Source organism: Ornithodoros turicata, chromosome 7 (genome assembly GCF_037126465.1).
Source record: "Ornithodoros turicata isolate Travis chromosome 7, ASM3712646v1, whole genome shotgun sequence".
Lineage (NCBI taxonomy): Eukaryota > Metazoa > Arthropoda > Arachnida > Ixodida > Argasidae > Ornithodoros > Ornithodoros turicata.
Genome location: NC_088207.1, coordinates 48,660,436 through 48,682,282, shown reverse-complemented (window position 1 = coordinate 48,682,282; position 21,847 = coordinate 48,660,436). Strand labels below are relative to the sequence as shown.

The 21,847-nt window shown below is 46.0% G+C and overlaps 1 protein-coding gene and 1 long non-coding RNA gene across 8 annotated transcripts in view; one reads left to right on the top strand and one right to left on the bottom strand.

Annotated features, from left to right (window-relative positions):
- The window catches only part of LOC135401363 (uncharacterized), a 40,130-nt gene that overhangs the window by 3,956 nt on the left and 14,327 nt on the right, over positions 1–21,847 (bottom strand). Inside the window, exons 1-5 of one of the 6 annotated variants that reach the window (XM_064633738.1) lie at positions 11,050–11,172; positions 6,994–7,210; positions 1,722–1,890; positions 739–936; positions 412–659 (exon numbers count right to left, since the gene is read on the bottom strand). In XM_064633738.1, the coding sequence (XP_064489808.1) occupies positions 412–659; positions 739–936; positions 1,722–1,890; positions 6,994–7,210; positions 11,050–11,052 (835 nt within the window). In that variant the 5' untranslated portion in view covers positions 11,053–11,172. Of the gene's footprint in view, positions 1–411; positions 660–738; positions 937–1,721; positions 1,891–6,993; positions 7,211–8,159; positions 8,255–11,049; positions 11,173–21,847 lie in introns of those variants that run through there. The other 5 variants (XM_064633737.1, XM_064633735.1, XM_064633732.1 and 2 more) reach the window with 5 other exon arrangements.
- LOC135401364 (uncharacterized) lies at positions 12,839–21,553 on the top strand. 2 transcript variants are annotated; one of them, XR_010424801.1, is made up of 4 exons: positions 12,839–14,520; positions 15,762–15,822; positions 18,162–18,377; positions 19,834–21,553. It is a non-coding gene; the product is annotated as an uncharacterized LOC135401364 (long non-coding RNA). The 2 variants fall into 2 exon arrangements; XR_010424800.1 differs by having other exon boundaries at positions 12,839–15,822.

The following is a 21,847-nucleotide window of genomic DNA, read 5'->3' as shown; positions in this document are numbered from 1 at the left end:
AATGTAAATGTGTAATTGGAAGCAATTATTACAGGTTATAGTCACCAAGCTTCTAATTACTCCTAGATTATGATCCCTATTTGAATCCTGCGATTAAACATTGCTCCTCAGCAATGCAAGTCATCCCTAAATTTCGACTAAACGTCCGTGAATTTATGCTCGAAAGCGCCTAATTGTTGTGTCAATGCATTTAGTCTCCAAAAAGAAGTAAAAATACTCTTTTTTATTTTTTAGAGTATGCGAAATCCAGTTAGTACCATGCACTTCATCCCGATAGAGACTATTGGTTTAGGCAAAGCATCTAGTTCCGAAGGAGACCAAACACTGCTCTGTCTCTCTCTTATTCTTCTTTTCTATTTCCTTCCTTTTTTTTTTTTTTTTTTTCCTTGGCGTTTAGAAGCGTGCACTTACTTGTTGTAGCGTCTCTAACAGCCATAGGAAAGCGCGAGCGCCTCCGCATGTCATTCTGGATGGTTGGGAATTGAGACGTTCCGCCGTATGAGAACATTATGATCCCGAAGGCCCTGAAGAAGGTGTAAAATGTCGGTGTCTCGTACTCCGCCCTCGGAAAATTGGGATCTAAGATGTCAATGACACAGACGACGATGACGACGATGCAAGCGAGCAATGTGGCCCCCAGGGCGCCAAATCCTGCGAACCTGTCCAGGGGAAAAAATATTGTGAATGGGCATTCAATAACGTTACGTCGTCCTGGATATGAGACTCGCGAACGCTTACCAAAAGTCTTTCGGGGTTCCTAACCACATGAGGATACCCATGGGGACTGCAAGAATGAGAAGCCAGTAGCACATAGAGAAGTGGAGGCCCTTAAGTGCGAGGTGCCCAACGATGTCTTGCATAAGATCAGCGGCCAGAAGTAAGAACACGGTGCCGTAACCGAACAGGCCAAGTACTTGAAATGACGACACGAACGACCTGAGTAATGGAAGTCCGTGTAAGTTTGCTATGTTTCTACCAGTATGTGTCACGCCAGGCCCAAAGTTAACGTCTTCAAAAATAAATAGTCCATAGTTAGTATCTGTCGAGAGATATACGATACAAGCCAGTAATGCTTCCAACGAGGAAGGGACAACAGTAACAGTCTTGGGCTCTATCATACATCACGGAAGACAGAACTCAACTCCATAAAATAGTTTATATTATGTATTTATTAAGTAACGAATAATTACCGGACAGTCATCTTCCTAATCTCTAAGCTGCGAGATGGTATGTTCGCCTCGACAATGGCTACGCGGTAATCTGACATGATCCGGGGAAGGAACTATGGGGATTTGTGGCGCCACCGTCAACTTTACTACCACTTGCGTAGGTCTTCCTCGGTCTGATGGAAATGTAAACTGTAGTTCTTAAAGGCAAATAGTTTGATATTTACACATGAACTGGCACAATTGTACGGTAAGTAAAGAGGACAAATCCGCAAAATAAACTGACGTTTCCACTTTTAAGAAACTCCGTTTGGTTGGCTGTATGACGTCGTCTCTTTCCTGCACGTTTTGCATCTCATAACCACATTTACGAGGTCCTGTCTTTTCCTTTTTTCCCCCGAAAGGATTAGTATATAAAAATAAGTGTCGTTCAAGAGTGTCGACGTTGCAGTATGATCCACAAAAAAAATGTCTCGCTTATGCCATAAAATAATAACCATCAGAAGAGTATTAAGGATGATTGTGGGCACGATAAGAAAAAAAAATTGTTTTTACCGCATTGGTCTCCCAAACGCTCTGTACGCTATGGAAGGATAGGGATTCCTCGTCTGGCTCTTGTATTCTTCCCAGCGTTCTTCCAGGATTGTCCAACATGTTCCCAGCTTGGAGCCGGAATATCCTGCAGACAATGCGCCCCATACGACAACCGCCACTCCAGTCCAGCCTAGAAAAGAACACGGGCCATAAAATCTTTGTTTTGTCACGCTCCTGTTGGGGCAAGGTAGTGTAGCACCACCGTGTACCTGCAAAGAGCACCATACCGCACGACTCTAGTATTAAGTCTTCGATATTTACTTGCACATTTGTGGTTCCCACGCGAACCACCCTCCTAAGTAATACGAGCAATATCGCGAAAAATAGAGGGATCTGTAAGCGCTGAGGCAAAGTTGCAGGAGCTGACAGGAGCTCTCCTAAACAAACAAACAGTCTCGAATTCGCAATGATGGCAGTCGTATTTCTACTCTGCAGGAATCTTGGCACGCAATGGTGGCATGAAAGGAAGAGAGGAAGGGGGCTAAACGATATCGATTGTATCGTTGTTCCTGTTCGTCCAGACAGTCGTTCTCGGAACGACCGATTTGCTCAATATGTGACATGCCATATGAGAGGAGAATTTCATGTTACGACCAGGAGCGTTTAAGGAGACAAATATTCGAGACATATACACAAGACGAAAATGAAACGGAATATGGAGGAGACTGCATGGGAAGGCAGGCGGGACAGATTTTCGAACTCGTATACATAGCGCTGCTTTGACGGGTGAGGAATGTCGTCGCGTCGTAAGTTGTCTAAGCTAATGTTTTTTTCGCCATTCGAAGCAACATTTTTTTTTTGTTCGGGGCAATATACTTTCAGCGATCCCTTTTACGCAGAGAAACTTTTTGGTTTCCCCACGAATCGGTAAAGCCGTGCGTGCGACGCTCCTTGTTCCATAGTTGCTCTCTGGGCGCTTCAGCATCCATAATTAACATTCAGGCTAATCACAAAAGGCAACGTTAATTACTAAAGGCTAGGAAATCGGAACAACAAAAAGTAAACTTCCTCCGCCCGTAATGAACCGCTATAAATATCATCCGTTTATTGGAAACACAACGCAGCTTTATGTATAACGTCATAAGGTCGTTGACAGTCGAAGTGCCACATACACGTGTGTAACGAGAGGTATAAATTCATCTCTCGTTACACACGCGTTGCTTTTATACCTTATAATCCAGAATAGGATAGAATAGAAATAGAAATAGAATGACAAAAAAAAAAAAGGAAACGTAATGGAAAGCATTGAATGATTTAAAAGATTCTTTCAGCGCGTATGTCCTTGAGGTAGTTCGTCAGTATTGTATTTAACTTCGTGTAACTTATTTCATAAGCAATTCGCAGTACTATCGAATTTATAGGCAAGGGGTACATGCGATACACCCGTGACCCAAGCAGCACAACATCTTTGCCGAATATTGGACCAACATTGGCAATACCGGCCCAGTATTGGTACAATATTGGACCAATATGTTGCGCCGCTTGGGGAGATACACACGATGGCTACAGATCGGAATACCAAGCAGCAACGCCTCGAAGTTTCAATCACACGGCACTGACTCGGCGACTTCGTGTAGATAGTAACAGCTCATTAAATTATTCACAAATCTCTGCGCAGAGAATAGAATACTGCAAGTCAGAGGTTGCGCGTCCCGTCGTGATATACAGCGCTCTCCTGCGGAGGTAAGCCCTATATTGCTCAACCTATATACGCTTGCTGCAGCAACAGATCTACGGATTAAACTAATTAGCCTTAGAGAGCGTCTCAAAACTTGATGTAGTGAATGTTTTATGTATTTCTAAACGGTGGCTCTACGAACGGCAAATACGTAAGCAGAGGGTCGTAAATAAAAGTGGAACGCGTTTTTTTTTTGGCGAAGGCATAACGTACAACAACATAAATCCGATGCTTAAAAATATCGTAGTGTCGTTAGACTTGTGGTTGTGAGTGTTGCTACAATGTTAACTGTTAATGAACTCGTTGCCACGGTTATTTTGTCGCTGCGTCTCTCTTACCGAAGAAATAATGTCGAATGCGTAGCCTAAGCGTAATGTTGATTATACGCTATCGCTTTGCGCTCGCAAGGTAGGTAATAGCCTGATAGCGTGTCACAGAGCATTGTTTTCGCGACGGTATCCCGTAGATTAAACAGAATTTTAGTGCAATAAACTGCAGGGCGAACTTTTCCGCCCTCTTCTTAAGGGCGTAAATAACCCCCGAGTAATAGCCGTCGTGGCATGGCTGACCTTTCCTTATCTGTCTTCTTCTGCCAATAAATCCCCCTGGAGTGAGAAAGAATGTGTGAAGAGGAGCGATTCAGACAGCCTTGATTCGTGAATGCTGTTGTAGATAGGGTTATCTTTAACAAGATGGGGAATAGTAGTGCAGGACGCCGGCCAAATGGGTTGCGGACGAGTTAGCTTTCCAACAGTTTATCATCTAGACTGTTTCTAACGGATACAGAGGCAATATAATGATCGTGATCATGCAAGCATTTGCTCCGTTCCATCTACACTGCCGTCATGCACTTAGTATCGCGCGCCTTCTCAGTAAAACAGTTCAGTGTCCAAACCACATGGTTACATGGGGAAAAGCGACAAGGGACGCGATTTCCTCAGCTGTCATCTTTTGTGGTACCCTCGATACCGCTCACCAGGGCTGCCGGTTGTCCCATCGCAACTCTTCGACCTCAGCCGAGCTGTACGGAATCCTGCTGTTTTTACAATATGCGGCCATCTGCGACCCACGGCGATGGGTAGTCTGTACGGACTCCAAGTCAGCTCTTCGATGCCTGAAAACCTCAGGTCTCCGCGGCTCACTGGCCACACTTGTGATAAACATTCTACGCCTACTGAAGTCTATAACTACCCACGGCCACACCATCGCTTTTCAATGGATTTCGGGTCATTGCGGAATCTCTGGCAACCACGTTGCCGACGCTGCGGCAGCGGCCGCCCACCACCAGGGCAAGTGTGTCCCGATTGTTCTCCCAAGGGGGACAGACGGCCCCTTCTTCGTGACTGGGCTGCCTCCTCATCCGTCGAACAATGGCGTCGGGATGTCCCGGTCAGTACCATACTGGGAATTGTGGACCCAACATTCTCGTGTCGCTTACCGACATCTTTACCGCGCGTCATTAAGTCCCTCCTACATCGCTTACGGCTGAATGTTGCCTTTACGGCGTACTACCGTTACCAGATAGGGTGTGCCAGTAGTCCCTTGTGCCCGGAGTGTGGTGTGCCAGCGACCGCGGACCATGTGATCATCGCATGTGCCACTTATAGGAGGGAGCGTCACTTGTTGGCAAACGACTTTGCGCGGATTGACAGCTGACCCCTTGACCTCAGACTCATTTTGGGACCATGGGACACACGAAAGCAGATGTCCGTCTTGCGACCCTTCATCAAATTCCTGCAAACTACCGGCCTGATCGACTCTCTCTAAAACCCTGTCAGCGTCGTCAGCATCATCCTCATCACCATCCTCTCATTTTCCCCCAATAGCAATGGGGTAGCATTCTGCTCAATGAGCGGAAGTCATCCCCATATCATCGTCATCATGTATTTCTCTCTCTCTCTCCTCAGCTGTCATTCCTTAGTCCCGAGACATTCCGCTTCGTGTGGCTTGTGGCTGATACTTTGAAATCCGGCCGAAATAAATTGAGTTGACTCCGGCTAAAAACGTGTAGCGTGCAGTGACCGTTGCAACGAGATCGTGCTGGCAATGCAAAACAAAATTCATTAAGTAACACCCCTGTCACGCGAACTAATTTCGTGTCACTTTCAACCAGTGACGCTTGCACTTAGTGTCATTCGCGTGCTGTCACACGGCCTCTTTTAGTAGCACTCGGCAGAAAGTGCACTAAGGATTTAGTGGGTTCCCCAAAACACTTCATCTCTCTTCGGAGGGTCGAGTGCGTAGCCTCGCCGGCAGGCTTTCAGGTACAGGCAAAAATATTGAGAAAAGTAAGGAACCCCGACAAGCACAATATTTTTAAACAAGAATTTTGAGCAGTGTGTTTTTCTTCTTTTTTTTAAGTACAGTGTGACATTCTGCCCCCCCCCCCCACAAAAAAAAAAGAAAGAAAAGAAACACGCTCTCGTCAACAATAATGGTACCGTGATGTTATACGTCGAGTTTGTATGCGCAGTGTGGCAACATCTTGCACGTGCCACAGGGTAGGACTGCGGATAATTTGGACCTCTTGGGGTTCTTTCGACGTGCGCCGGAAATCTCCGACACCGTGTGCTGGAAGCAATGTTTACCTCCCCCACATTGCTACCGCCCTTGGCCGGGATCGAACCCGCGATCTTGACAGTTAACAGACAGATCTTGTGAAAACTTGAGAGTCCACAGGCGATCTGGCGGCGGCCATTTTTGTTACGGCACACGTTTGAGGCCAATTTGTTTCATGTTGGAAGAAGATTGGCAGAAAGTGTTTCTAAATCAATCAAAGGAAAACGTTTTCGGGAAAGTAGACGTACAGGAAGAAAAACTTTCTCTGACGCGCGCCTAAATATTTTGCCGCCGTTTATTTCTATATATCTATCCTAAATGACATTATCGCTTAGTGACGCGGCAAGCACGTGGAGAAAGTGACAGTCGCATGGTTGGAGTGCACTTCACGAAAATGACACTAGATTAGCACCTCGTGACTGGAGTATAAGAAAGCGTTACAGGCAGTAAAAGAGAGAGGGAGACAGCTGCGTCTTTGGGCATTGTTCCAAACGATTAAATGCATTAGATTTTCACTGCCATTGTTGGCAATCAGCCTTTGGTAACGTGCTCTTATGAAGTTACGGACGGACTTACACGGTTGTTGACTCTCGCTTTAACAGCGAGTTAAAAGTGAGTAGTCCTGGCCGCGTTTTATAAATAGTTTTAATCGCCTTTATGAAACTGCCACCTCCTTCTTTCAGTGGCGATATTTTATGTCATTCAACCCAACTTATCACATTAAGGAGTGAACTTAATAAATTGCAGAACTAAATCCACCTTCTGAATTTATGTTTCAATGTAAGTAATTGAAAGCGCGTACGGATGTCTGTAATTCTGGAAAATAAGTAATCGGTTTGGAGTTATGAAGAGTAACGTCGCAGAAGTTGCGCAGCGTGCCATTTCAGCGAGTCTTACACATTACGGGGGTGCTGAGGCTTATGTCTTGCCTGCCGTGACGACAATTACGGTGCGAGCATTGATGCTAAGAGTTTTTGTGAGAACTGCGCCACGTACCTGAATCTGCAATGGCGTGCGGAAGTGCCAGGACGCCGACACCGGCCACAGCCCCCAGTACGAATATGGTCGCCGTCAGCCGTGAGATGCCGTCTGATCTTTCATTGCCGTCAGGCGTTGTTGAAATGCTGATGCTCTCTGAGTCTGCCATACCTTTGGTCCACGCGACACCTTTTCTGGTAGGTAGCAGCTGAGTCCTGAGATTTGCGGGGGAACACTGTCGGTGAGCAGAGCAACTGACTTCACAAATCAGTCGAGTAACACTGACAAGTTCATGCCGTGCGCATCATTGCAGTCTTAAAGCTGCTCTTTTATTATTAGTCCTTGTTGCTTGTGCACCTTGAAATTTCCGAGCATCATCGTAACCCACACGATGAAACTTTAAAGTTCTGGAGCATGCCAGACACGTACGACAAAGACGAAGAACAACCACCGCGCTTTCATTGGTCATGTCGCAAGCACGACCTACTAGATTATAACGACCATGTCATAATCGGCAACCCCTATGAGGAGCCCGTCCGCACGATCCGCTAGGGGCGCTACTCCTCGGCCCGCGAGATCTACATCATGATTGGACAATGGAAATCTGAATTTTGAACGCGCAGAAGCGGACGTACGACTACCGTAGCAGACGACAGCAACAGCTCCTATGAAAAGGCGGAGAATGATGATGATAACCTACTTTAGAAAGAAAGCATCTCTCGTGGGACATCCACCGCTTGTAGAAAAATTCTAAGGTAAGCTAAAGTACAAAGTATTGCAGAAATTGAGTAAGCAATAACCGGGCTGATGAGTAGCGCCACCGCTAGACTCCAAATGCGGCGCTGGGAAGGGGTCCGTATGACATAGTCGCTATAATATAGTAGGTCGTGGTCGCAACATGAACATTTGTTCATTGTTCATCGCTCTCATACATAACTAACAACAACAAATAATGATGATGATGAACGGGAAAGTTCGCCACCTGGGTTGTGGCCTACTACCCTAATGCCGACGGGACTGCATGAAATGTAAATGACAATGAGGAGACGACAGGGGAGAGACGGTAGCAAGGCCGCACATCAGGGTTAATGAAATACATGGCTAGGGATATGTAGAACTCTTAAGAATCGATAAACTGCGCTTGGGTAAGGTTCCTGCGGTACAATATGGAGTTGTACGCCTACCTTTAGTTGAGAGCGCAGAGGACATAACTATGCTGTTACCCCGCCATGTTCGACCTCTACACTAGCGACATGACAGTTGGATAGTGCCATAAAAGGCGGAAGCCACTGGCTGAAGACTAAGCTGGAATCATAAAGCGATAAGAAACACCCCGGAGAGTATTTTACGACTGCTCTAATGTTCTCCTTCGTCCGACTTGGTAGGAGTAGATGGAGCAAACTCCAAGAGGAATGACATGCAGGTATGTTCCAGGGATTAGCGTGGAGCGTGCATCGGATTTATTGCGGACAAAGCAACAGGGAAATATATTCGATGGTGCAACTACGATGACACAAGACACTTATAGACATGTACACACACACAATATCGAGGTTGTAAAGAGCTGTGCTTGTGGTTAGCTGGTAAAAAAAAAATAAGCCAATCAGGACATTGCCTTAGGAGTTTGCTGGTGCCCTCTTAAGGAGTGCCCTTCAGCATATGCTATATTGCAATTGACTTCAAAATTGATATATATATATATATTAATAAAAAAAAAGAAATGATGGAAAGCGTCTAACGAAACGTTTCTTGGCACTTTGCCAGAGTTCTTATGGACGCCCAGGTTCCATCTCGGTTTTTGTGGTTAGCGTTTCCGTTCTTTGAAATAGAAACGAGAAAAGAAAAATAAAAAATCATGAACATATGCAAACATGCATACACATTGTTAAGTGTGAACTATGGCGACAGTGCGGATTCTGTTTCGCGATACATATTTGTGACTAAAAGTAATCCCGAAACAGAGGAACAGGCAGACAACCACAACAAATTCTCGAACACAAAGAGTTTTTTACCAAGGGATGCCGAACGTTAGTGAAGATGTACAAAACGGATTTCTTCCGAGACAAGTCACATCCCCGATGATGGGCTTGAAGAGTTTGCTGATTGCTTCACGCACTTTTGGAAATACCGCAAACCTCCCAGTTTTGTCAGTCTTAGCAGCGCACCGGAGATACGACTTGTCTAAAGTGTCCATCCAAGTGTCCTAAAGTGTCCATTGTGTGCATCTTCACTATTGATTAGCATCCCCTTCTAAAACTCATGTGTTCGAAGATTTGTTGTGATTCTCCGTGTGTTTCCTCTGTCACGGGGTTACTTTTCGTCATATTTCACCAGTAAGCCTGCACCTTGAGTCTTATCAACATACATAATTACGTTCACACACAAGTGATTTTTAGTAGTTGTCATCTAATATTCTCGGAGCCCACATCCCTATGGAGGGCTCAAACAAGGTCGACAGCCGTGTAATCCGTCCGTAGCAGTTGCGGGAAGAGAAGAAGAAGAGGAGAAAGGAATTTACAGGGGCTATGAGTGCAAGCGTACAAAGGTCAGAATCCGAACAGAATCCACAAGCGTCGTAAAGCTGCCTGTAAAGCTACCCTATAAATAGGGTTCCGCGTTTTTGACATTAGCCGAAAAACGCCGAAAAACACCCGAATTATACTCTTGAATCCTATACGCGGAAAATACCGCTCGTACGGAGCAGCTGGCCCCTGGTTCAATGAAAAACCTTCCACGGTAACACTTTGGTCAGTGGGGCAAGAGGGTTCAAGCACACGTGGAACCCTCCAGCCAAGCAAAGGAAATCCTTTGCGTTCTCAATACCCTCCTGTACCGAGCTGCTCTCCTTCCATAGACCTTCTACCTGGTCATTATAGTTACCGATTTTTCGGTATCTATTTCTAGCACTAACGTTATAAAATGACGAAAATACCCGAATTTGACAAAACACATAAATGCTGAAAAACACACCAGCCGAATCTCCCCTGGAATTAATGCCGAAATCGCGGAACCCTACCAATAAAGCACTTGACAGCATGCTCAAGGATGACGCCAATTTTCCACTTAACGTAACCTACGTTGGTACATTGAAATGGGTACTCAGTGTCAAATATAATACATGAGAAAGATGCATTGAAATCTGCTAACTACAAACAGCGGGGACGCTCAGACAACGTGACGGTAAACTACTTGTAAATTTGCACCCACGTTACACTTTCTGAGATATGCACGTCAAAGGATTCGACTACGCATGCGTAGTTATTTTATCCACCTGTAGCGTTCGCATACAAATGGGAACAGATGTTCTTTCGTCAGTCGTCATTGATGACCGAGCCACCTGCGAGGTTAGCTCGAGCAGTGTGTCCGCTCGCGTACTGTGTCACGATATCCTCACGCGCGAGTGATATTAATAATAATTCGGGGTTCCACTTCGCCAGATAACCACGAAGATTTGAAGCGGATGTTTTTACCGTTGTGGGCGTATCTCTTTCCACTGCGTTTGTTACACTGTAGAGGTATACTCTAAGAGAGAGAGAAAGGAGTACTTTCACTCATTTAGGGAGACTAACTGCATTGACACAGCCATTAGTTCCTTTCGAGACTAAATATGAGTTTAGTCCATTGTCAATGAAGTAGGACAGGGAGTGACTGCAATCTAAGGGGACCTGAAGTTATAACGTAGTAGTAGATGTGGCAGTTAAACACTAGAAGTTGTAATTGCTCCCCAAATTACTTTTTTCCCCTATGGTATAGATCTGTGTAAAAGTGACACAGGCGATGAAAACAGAATCGAAGCGCGTTAGGCTCCCTATGACTCCCGCTCTGTGTTACTCGCCACAATATGCTGTTACACGTTGCGTTCTAAAATCCGACAGACGAGGTAGCAAAGTTATCTCTCACGAGGCAGCAAAGTACAAGGTAGCAAAGTTATCTCTCACGAGGCAGCAAAGTACAAAGTAGCGAAGAACATCCGGGTAGAAAAGCACTCTCATATCGAAACACTTGACCCAGGTGGTGACGTATGTAGGAAAGTGGAAATAAGAAAGGAAACAGAAGTTGGTTAGCTTTACGTACCATTTTAACAGATCTTGTGGAGTGTTCTTGCCACGATAGATTCACTTCTTGCAACCGAGCCGCCGGCAGGCGTGAAACACACAACACGCGAGGGCCGAAGGCCGCTATGACTGCAGTTGTCGAGTGCCCACTGCAGGTACGACAGCGCACTGTTCACAGATTGTCGCGTTTCTTACGCGTATCTTGTTTTTCTTGTTTTCCATATTACCCTTAAAGATCGTCGTTACATATGCGGCTGAAGCTTATCAGCTGGAACACCCGAGGCCTGTCCGTCACAATCATCATATATCGAAATGAAGTTAGGCGACGCTTAACGGGCATAATTTTGCGCTTCTTTTCGTACTTTTTGACTTGGAGTTTTGTTAAACTGAAAACATTCAAAGTTGTACAAAAACAAACTTTGCGTTTGTTAGTAGGATTTATTTTGGTCTTTCTTTTCTGGGGGACCATTTTTTGGACCTATAAGGCATGTCAATGGGCGCACTGGACGGTGTCTTATTTTTAAAATTTGAAGGGAAGGGGGGCGAGGTCTCGCTGCATGCTTCTTACCACGGATGGATAGCAGAAGAAGATGTATAATAGAAGCTTTAGGAGGCCAGGGGGCCCGCGGATTTTTTTCTTTCTTTTTTTCTACACGCGCTGCAGTTCACTTTCCCGCCATACGAATTTATATATGAAAAAGGCAAACGCGGCAGTTGTGTTAGACAAGTAGATTTTTAAATATAATTTTATGACACCTTAAGTGAAACACCCTGTATATACTTTTCACACATTTTGCACTAAGCTAAGGGCTTCAAACTCAAATCGAGTAGCAGGATGTCTTTACCCTAGACCACATCGTGGAGGGCCATCCCGAAAAGGTAATTACCATAAAATACCGTAGTGTACCATAAAATAAAATTGTACGCAAAAAACGGAAGCGGCGTACTTATTGTGGAGTAGGACGGTGTGTGCAGAATACATTACTGACAGGATCCACTTGATACACCAAGATAAATAAATAAGCTGTCTTTCCAAAATCGGCTACTGAAAAACGATTCGAGAAAAATATGTATTTCCTCATAAACTATTATGACAATTCTCGGGACTCCACAGAAGCTATCTCCTATTTACACACTGTGTTTCTACGTTTGCTCACAATTTCAACTTGGGAAAACAAACTGAGAAAATCAGAGAGAAACAGCAAGCTGGCATTTTTGACAATGAATGACTTCAGGTTTGCTACTTTAATATGACTAAAAAAAAAAAAATAATAATGAAAATACAATTACCTTTGTACATAACTGTTCCGTCTCTATTTGTTAGTGTGTCAGTATTCAACATAGTGTACGCACTTTATTACACACTTAGTGTCACTTAGTGTAGTTTGTGTGCCTAGTATTCACAGGTGGGTCGACCAACTTACACTGCTCCACTGCTGCCTTTACAATTCCGACTGCGTCATTGTGCCACGCATACCGTCTCTCGCACCGCACCTCATCCACGTCTGCAGAGTTGCATGCCATTTTGTTCTCCCTCAAGCGCATTCCCATCCGCCGATATCAGCAGCTGGCTGATATACTGTGACTCCAAGGCAGCTCTTCGGTGTATAGCGAACATGGGTATTCGTGGATCACTGGCGCCAGTGGTTGTGGAAATCCTAGAGGAACTAAGCCGTCTTGAGATAAGCGGGCACTCTGTCTACTTCATGCATACTGCGGCATCCGCGGCAGTGAAGGGCTGGCGGGACTGCAGCAGCTGCGTACCATTCCCGATCAAGCGTGCGGATTACCCTCCCCAAAGGTGACAGGCGAACCTTCCTCAATGATGCAGTGAGGCCTCTCGCACATGCACAATGGTCCCGTGACGTTCCATCAAGAGTTCCGATGCGTGAAGTGGCAACCTGACCTTTGCTTCACCATGCCCTCTCGTGTGCCTCGCCAGTTTGCATCGCTGATGCATACGGTTCGTCTCGGGGTTGCGTTCACCCCCCAGTTCAAGCATCTGATCGGCCGTTCCGACTCCATGCTTTGCTCGCGTTGTGCTGTTTTGACGGATACTAAGCATGTGCTACTCGACTGCCATCTTTACAACTCCCAAAGAGCAGCTCCACAGTGTCGCCTGCAATCGAACGCGGCCGCACCATTCGCATTGGCAACAATCCTCGGCTCTTGGCCTAACCGGATCGACCACCGCCAAGCTCTGGAGTACTTCCAGATTTTTCTCTGGGACACCGGTCTCCTCTCTACCCTATGATATGTCTGCCTACCTGTGTGCTGTGTGTGTGTGTTGTGTTTTTGCCTAGCGTTCTGTTGATGTTGTCTCACTGACTCCACTGACTGTCGACCCCTGTTCAGCGTCGTTCATCGTCTCGTCATCAGGACACATCTCATTCCGTCCATAGTGCCTTGGCGTAGCGGGCCGCACCTCATGTGGCGAATTTCACCATTCATCATCATTAATTTATCTGTTGTTGTTGTTGTTAGCGTGACAGTTCGACGAGCCCTCCTTAATCCTCACGATATTCACAGTGGCAGGTTACCAAAGCGCACGCGAAGTCCAGGTTGCTGTCCGTATCCTCGTTGAGATTCATGAGCCACAAGCAGTGCTCACATGAGTATGTTCTGCCTGACAGGGACAGAGGCACAGCTACGCCGGGCATCGGTAAAAACAATGCCTGAAAATCTTATTCTATTCCTAATTCTTCATTAATTTTTTGAGAGAGTAGTTTCGTTCTGTTGTGGTCAAGGTCTCTCCGGCCACCGAATAGGTCATGGCGGGTCAGATACGGCCCGCGTGTTTGAGATCCCCAGCACTACTTCGCTGTGTGTTTCGTGCTACACATACTTCGTTTTTAACAATGGTATAAGAACTGTGCAGTATGCGCCATCGCTTTTTAACAGTTTCCAGCTCAAGGCCATTCGTTACTTGAGCAAGAGATGTCCCGACACAACTCCCCTATACTCTTGCCCTTATCTCAGGCGCTGGGTTGGAGATAATCTCCATGGCACACAGCCTAGGGTATCATTCTGTTTACTGTCCCTTCTCCACGTGACAGACTCTGATTTGCCCGCTCGACTGCTCTGTACTTGACCGTTAGACGAGCCTTATCGGTGGTCTCTCAGCCTATATATCGTCAAATTTCAGAGCAGCAGGGTTCGTTATCACTTAGTTACCATGGCCACCAAGAGATGGAGTGTACACGACTACTGCCGACGAGAGCCAGGCAGTTGTAAATGGCATGTGGCTTGATCAGCTGTCTTTTACCGTCTCAGGCGACATTCACGCGAGATGTTTCATCCCTGCTACCACCTCGTCTGAAGAAAGTTCTGGCTTGCCCTCATGAATCCCTCGGTTGCGCCTCGTTTATTCCTCCGTGCTCACCTTCGCCTTCACATATCTTTTGCTGCCAGGGCGGGTCACAGCATGATTGGCTACACGTTCAAGCAACAATGACCGCTCCAGTGACGTTACCCAGGGCAACGACGAGGTGTACGTTCCTCTATACTTTGATCACCATCTATATTCACCACCTTCGTGCAAACTCGAACGCCTATTCTACCGGAGCTTCGGCAACCTTGTGTGGCACGCCGGCTGCGTTCCGCAGAAGTGAAATATGTGCATGTGCTCGTCTTGTACCGTGTATCTTTATGAGCCAGCTACGTAATACACTTGTTACTGCAGTGGAATGTCCTCTCATAGCCACGTAGTACGATGCCCTTGATGTATGAGTACACAGAGACAGTTGTCCTAAGCAGCACAATGTACTGAAAGTCGAGTACAATGGGGGTTGACGAGTAGGTGGAAGGTCTTGAACAGACCCGTGAAACTAAAGACATTGATAAGGCACATACCGTCTACCCCCATTGTACTCGACTTTCTGTACATTGTGCTGCTTGGGGTACTATATATTCTCTCAGAAGAGCGACCTGTTCAGCGTACTTTCTCATTATAACGTTATCTTTTACGATGACCACAAAACAGTGGAAACATTCCTTGTTCTGCATCTTTCATGGCTGACGTTTAGTCCATGCTGCGCGGAAACATGCTATCAAGCGGAAGTTGCTGTGTTCATGCATCAGAATGCAATCTCAGCAGCGGTATTATACTGTTGGTATTTTCCATATTTCTTTGCTATGTAGTTTATGGTGTCTAGAGCGGCTGTAGCCCCTGAGGGAGTGGTTGACAGCATTTTAAAATCAAGAAATGCTAATACATCGCGTAACACTTTTAGCACCAACCACTATGTATAGTCAAATGTATAATGGGTTACACAGATCCATTATTTAGCATTATAATTACCTCAGAACTACCAGAATTTATGTAATTTGGAACAGAAGAGTCACGCCTGCTGTTCTGAGTAAATAAAGTATAGTAGTATTATACTACGCGGCAGAACTACAAAAAAAAAAAAAAAACGTCGTTTTTAGGGGTGTTCTGACGATCTCATTGTAACGAAAAAAGAAATCTGTATAATTCGCATGTGGAACATAAGCGAGCGTACCCATAAAAGTGGTTGACTTTGCGCTGGCTCATACAGTAACTGATAGCACGTAGGTATCACAAGAATATATGGCTGACCACAGCAACGCCTATCTAAAGACCGAAGTCTAAATGCTCGCGAGGGGCGTTTGCAGTACATTTCTCTGCGACGTATGCGTTGTTCGCTAAAAAGGTGTCTCTTTTATTGGTCTTTTTCTTTTCTTTAATTTGTTCTTGTTTTTCTCTATCAGAATATTCTAAGGTGGAACACACGGTATGAAGGAGGAGTACCCACGCCGGAACATCGCTGAGGTAAGGCAGCTATCCTCAATTTAGTCCACAGGTGCGAAAGGAAATGGTCTGATAAACTACATACGAGTTCGAAGTGTCAAGTGTTTTTCTCAGATGATGACGATGATGGTAGGAGAGAGAAAAAAAAAGGAGATGCGAGACCGCTTACCGCGGTACTGCGACGGCAAGTGGACGAGGATGAAGACTTGCCTCTGTCGCCGCGCGCCACTGCACCTGCCAGCCCAGTTCTACGGGCACCGTCGTAGCGTGAGGCCACGACCATCTGCCCTCTGGGACATTCCATCGTCGCCGGCCAGGACTCGTGTAGAGGAACACCACCACCACCACTCGTGTCACCAAATGTTGAGGAGGTGGTGCTCCTCTACGTGAGTCCTGACTGGCGACGATGGAATGTTCCTGCGGGCAGGTGATCGTTGCCTCACGCTAGAACGGTGGCATGAGGCACCAGAGGCAGGTCTTCACCGTCGTCGTCCACGGGCGCGCCACGGGACGAGCTGCTCTAGAGAAAGCAACGGGAAAAAACGTCTCAAAAGACGTGAGCTCTGCTATGCTCTTAACGAAGGTAATGAGTCATCGCTGTGTACTCTGACGAAGAGCGGGTGACGTCGATGACGGGTTATAAGACGAGCGTAATGACGCAGGGCTTCAACATTTCGTTGTGTAGGCCATGGGTGGTTCCCTCGACTCGGCTACGGCTGTAATGTTGGACGTTGCGGTAGGGCTCCGAGGCATAGCCTTACACTTTTAGTCAGGACCCGCTACAGAATAGTTTCAGCAGAAAGGCACAAGCCAGTCTAGATAGGAACGTGATACGCCGGCATTTGTCGAATTAGGGATGAGTGAAGACCGAGCAGAGCGCGGCACGTCGAGCCTCAACGAGTACCGCAAGGGTATCGAAGCGCATTGAGTGTAGTATCTGCACGATATTATAAGAGCCGGACCGACTTTTAGTATCCAAGCATTAGACCAGCCTTGTTTAGTATTACTCTGGAACTCACACGTGTTCAAGTGTGACCAGTAAAAAGCTGCATTTGGAAGCATACACCATTCTATATCTGCAGCTTGTATTAAAAGAACCCCTTTCGACAAGAACCATTTTACATCTTCTCATGGAACATACACCACTGCTACTACGAATCATATCGTAGTAGATTGTGGCTACGAACAGCATGACGTGCCGTGGGACCTCACCAATTTAATTGAAATAAAAACACTTATCCACTACTCGGATCCACTAATCAAGTAAATTACCATTTCAACTTAAAATGCTCCAGAAACCGGAAGAGAGAGAGAGAGAAGAGAAATTTAGACGATAGCCGCTCACGGCAAGGTTTTTCCTACTCTCTTGAGTACCTTATCCCCTCTATTGTATCTTACGTGGCAACGTAAGAGGGTCGTTCAAAGTTGGCCGAGACTTGTATTTCTTTAAATGCAATAGAAAATTCGGGAAGCACCAAACTACGTCAGTTTCTCAAAGCACCCACCGTGCGCACCTAGCCGCCGGGAGCGCAAGAGGGCTCCCTCCTATAGGTCGGAGCAGGGCTTGCGACACTCGACCTGAAGTGTGACCAGGTGACGCACTTAGAGATTCTTGGTGGCTGCGAAGGTGCCGTGGGGACGTCAAGTAAAGCGAGATGTTAGAGACGACCTAGGTGGAGACTTAATACGATCAAGGGACACCGTATCGTGCCTGACGTTGATGCTCACACGAACAGTTTGGTCAGTTCGGGTTAGGGATGGGTAGGGTCCAGTGCAAGGAGGTGTGAGGGCCGGATGAAGACATGCGTGGCGTTCCTCGAGGTCATCGACTTGGGCAGCGGCAATCTCATCTATAAGCTGACAAGACATGGTGCGCAGCAACGGCTGTGACCCAAGATACCCAAGTCGGCCGTACTGTTGTCGACGCCCTGAACATGACGGAGGTTTGGAATCTGCTATGGCGGAATGACGCCCAGGCCGGAGAGCAATTGGTGATTTGATCTGAGAGTTCTGCCGGATGTTCCAGGGTGAAGCCATCATTGCCCGCTAGGATAAGTCGCACATCATGAGTCATGATCAGGAATCCTATGATTCCGTGGTCACGGTAAAACGCGGATTCCAATGCTGGTTGCGGAAAAACGCGGGTTTTGATTTTGGGCACGGAGAATCGAATAATTTGTGACTTTACGTCGCGAGACAATTATGATGATGAGCAACACATGGCATCGTAGTGTCTTACTCGATACTTCTACGTAACGTCTGTGCTTTTACATGTACTATCAGTTTGTGTTTTTTTTTTTACTCCGCACCGAAGATACTTCTCTCCCAATACAACGCCACTTCACTTTTGTCTTTAACAGACAACACATCTAACGGGGCTGCCCAAGTACACAGAATCACTGTGTCCTGGCTTCTTTGTCCTCCATTTCTAAGGCAAAGAACCTCGAACATAACTTCCTCGAAGACTTCGAGGTTTATTCAGCAGGGATATGTCCAGTGCATCTTTTCACACAGTTTCTCAGAAGACAGGAGTTGTGGATCGTCGTGTTGGGGTGTTCGTGCTACTGAAGAAAAAAGTAAGCACTGAGCGGAACTCTATGATTATATATTACGTTATATTCGTGATTGTAAGCTTGGGTGGTCTTTTATGTGCTGTTGTATGTGAACTGCAGAGAAAGAACAGAAAACTGTCTAAAATTTGAAAACTCAATTGTTGTTATAGGTCATCACCAGCATGTTGTGCCCATTTTTAAAGTTTAAAAGATCATTATGACCTGTGCTCACATCGAAATGTGGCAACCATTAAGCATTAAAGCAATTAAACTGCCTTTAGAATATAACAGAGCTCTCAACCCCTTTGCAAATACGCAATAGAAACAATAGATGTAGACTAGATTAGGACACCCTCACTTGCCCTTCCTCAACTGCTTGCGTCTCCGGCCAACCCAGCGCATCAGCTACGAGCTCTTCAAGCCCTCATCACCTTCTTAGCAGCAACATGGCTTCTGCGTGAACTCTGAACATTCATCATCATTCACCATCTTCTCCCCCTCAAGCAATGGGATAGGGCGCCGCCTCAGCGGCAAATCATTCCACTAAATCATAATTACTACTTATTTGTTGTTGTTGAAGCAGTGGTTTTTCTCTAGGACGTGGTGGAGCCTCTTCGCTGCTTTGTCGCAGCTACACTGGGCCTTCCGGCACATTCTTTATTCGCACTAGCCAATAGCATCGTAGAGGGCTCGACCAGAAGCTTCCAGATTTCGACTGACAGAATACCACTTCCCCGTTGGTGGTGTAACATCCGAAGCTCCCAATTCACAAATAAGGCGTGTGTGATGTGATAGAGAAAAAAGAAAAAATATTGGGACGTCAGAACGTCGACGAAGTCAGACTGACTGCCCCAGACTACTTAGCCACACAGATAGTTGGAAAGAAAAAAGAAAAGAGAGAATACCAAGTAGTTGGGGTGGGTGGGGGACAAACATCCGGAACCAGTGGGAACACATGTCACAAAAGAGGGACCACAAAGTGTCGCAAAATGTCAATCAGATGTGTTTCTTCAAAGAAACGTACCGCTTGATGACTGAATGGCTGAGGACCCAGGAGCTTTACAAATAACGGGTCATGTGCTTGTTTTCGGCATGTCGCAGTGTAACGGCGTTGTCTGCAATCACAGTATGCTTGTCCCCCAAAATAGATATATTTATAAGCACTTTTAATATCAAGGCTGCTAGGTTTCCCACCGCCCAATTCGTGCCCTGTACGGAAAAGGCACTATTAGCATTATAGCGAAACATTAGACATGAACCTATAAATCCGGGATCTACATATCACTTGCTTACTGATGTGCCACGGTGTAGTTAGTCACAAATGAAGTGATCAGTGTGATTGAGCAATGAATGTGATTGATGTGATCAAACATTGACCAATCATGATTGCGACAACTCCTCATGAAATCTGCTATTATAACTTGCTGAACAATGTATTCCAGAAGCGACAATTATAAAAATCTTTTTCTAATCTTTGCAGCTCTTCCACATTTCGGGACCAGCCTCCGCTCTGGAAACTACGTTTCGACATTTGAGGTGGACCCAGGGATATGTCCCTGGTGAAACGCTTAGTCAAGCGCACTCGAGTGCTGGGCTCTACACCAAGCCACAATGTATTTTCGTTGTACAAACACTTCTGCGAACGGCGGCCAGTGATTGAGGTACTTGTCAAGGTCTGTCTCTACGACAAAGCATTTCAAATTATTTTTCTTGATACAAGCGATGACGGCCTTTGGAAAGGAATGACTCTCTATGACAGATGTAAAGTCTACGTCACTTCACGAGAAAGCGAGAATGAGACGTTGGAAGTCCTAGCCCACGAAATAACCCATCTGGCGATGCATCAGATCTTTAGGAAGCATGGTCAGCCTTATGATTTTTCGTCATCGGCACTAGAAAAAGAGATTTCGTTTTGCAAAAGGAACAGCTCATATATACTAGACCACGTGCTTTCCAGCTACTATGAATCAGACTGGGATAGTGAAATCATTGCTTTCGCGATGGGATCGTTGTTTATGTGTGATAGAGAAGAATGTGTTAATGAATTATTAGAAGCGTTCAAGGGACACGTGTCGAAAAATTGTAGGAAGTTCAAGACAAGTCGAAAGACAAAGTTTTCGAAAGTTTTTTGGTGGCTGCTCGGCTTTATTTTCTCAGCATAAGGAATAATATGGGAAAACGAAGAAGAAATGAAGAAAGAAGAAAGTCACTGAAAAGGTTAGCCAGCCGTAGGATCTCGACAATCGCAACGCCCGGACTCATGGGTTTAGCTCAAGCGAGGCAGCCATCCGTGGACGCCTCAAGAGAGGTAGAAGCATTTCGCCATTACACTTGTCTGGCAACGCGGAATTCACGCGCATGGACTATAGGCCATCTGACTAATTCCTACGTACATGATGTTATGATGCCACTCCGTCACGAAATCCTGCTACGTAAAGTGCTTGAAGCCCCAGTTTGCTCCCTTTTGAACTCTTCATCAGCCCAGTGTTACTGGACCACCTCGATGCACGTGCTGAGACAGCTAACAGTGAAAGTCACAGCCAGGCACACGGCAGCGAAAAACGCCTTCACTGATGTATCAACGAAGGATATAGGGACATCCTGTATCCTTACGCAAGTATCCAGTGCACATCGTGCTGTTCGCCTCTCACACAAGGCTAGTGGAGTACTGAACGTCATTCGGTACATTCCATTGTAGGAATGTCCGACGACTCGATACTTTTCAGCTATTCGAAGGGCGACCTTGAAACACTTCATGATGTCATGACGCATGTGGTCTTGAAGTTGTTGAACAGGACATCATCATGTAGTGCAATACTGTTCTTGCAAAAGGACACCACATAAGCAGGCAGGGGATTCCTGGACACAACGGCATTGGTGCGGACGATGCAGTGACCTTTCCTATTCCCAATTCCATTCGATTTTTTTCCACTACGGTGTCAGGCGACAAGACGGATACGACAACGAACATCTTGATCTCAATGAAGTACTGGGTGACCATGGACCAGCTGTGCTCCACTCTGTGATATCCTTCCTTGGGACTCTCCTGGTACACACGTCGTTCAAGCACTTTAGTAGCGAAACCATACTTAGCGTGCTGGAGTAGACAATCCCAGTGTTGAGGGCGGCCAACCTCTCCGAATTAAACTATTACAGTATCATCTCCACAAACTTCTCAGGAATTAAAGATCTTACCCGTACGCCAGTTGTATTCACTAAAACGTGCATTCGCAGAATTCGCGGTCACCCTCCCGTCGGCACGCTCCACCGCTATACCGAACTGCATTGCGGGAAGCGGCCTTACAGGACAGGAGTACAATGAGAAATTGCGTTTATGCCAATTAACACCAAAACCGAATAAAAATTTTAAGATGTCATCGTCTAACAAGTAAGAAGAACATGTAAAGAACTCCTGGAAACAAGAATGGCAGCAGCAGAATGTATATCTAGTGCACCCAGGTCAAATGAATTTCAATGCATTGCGCCTATGGGGA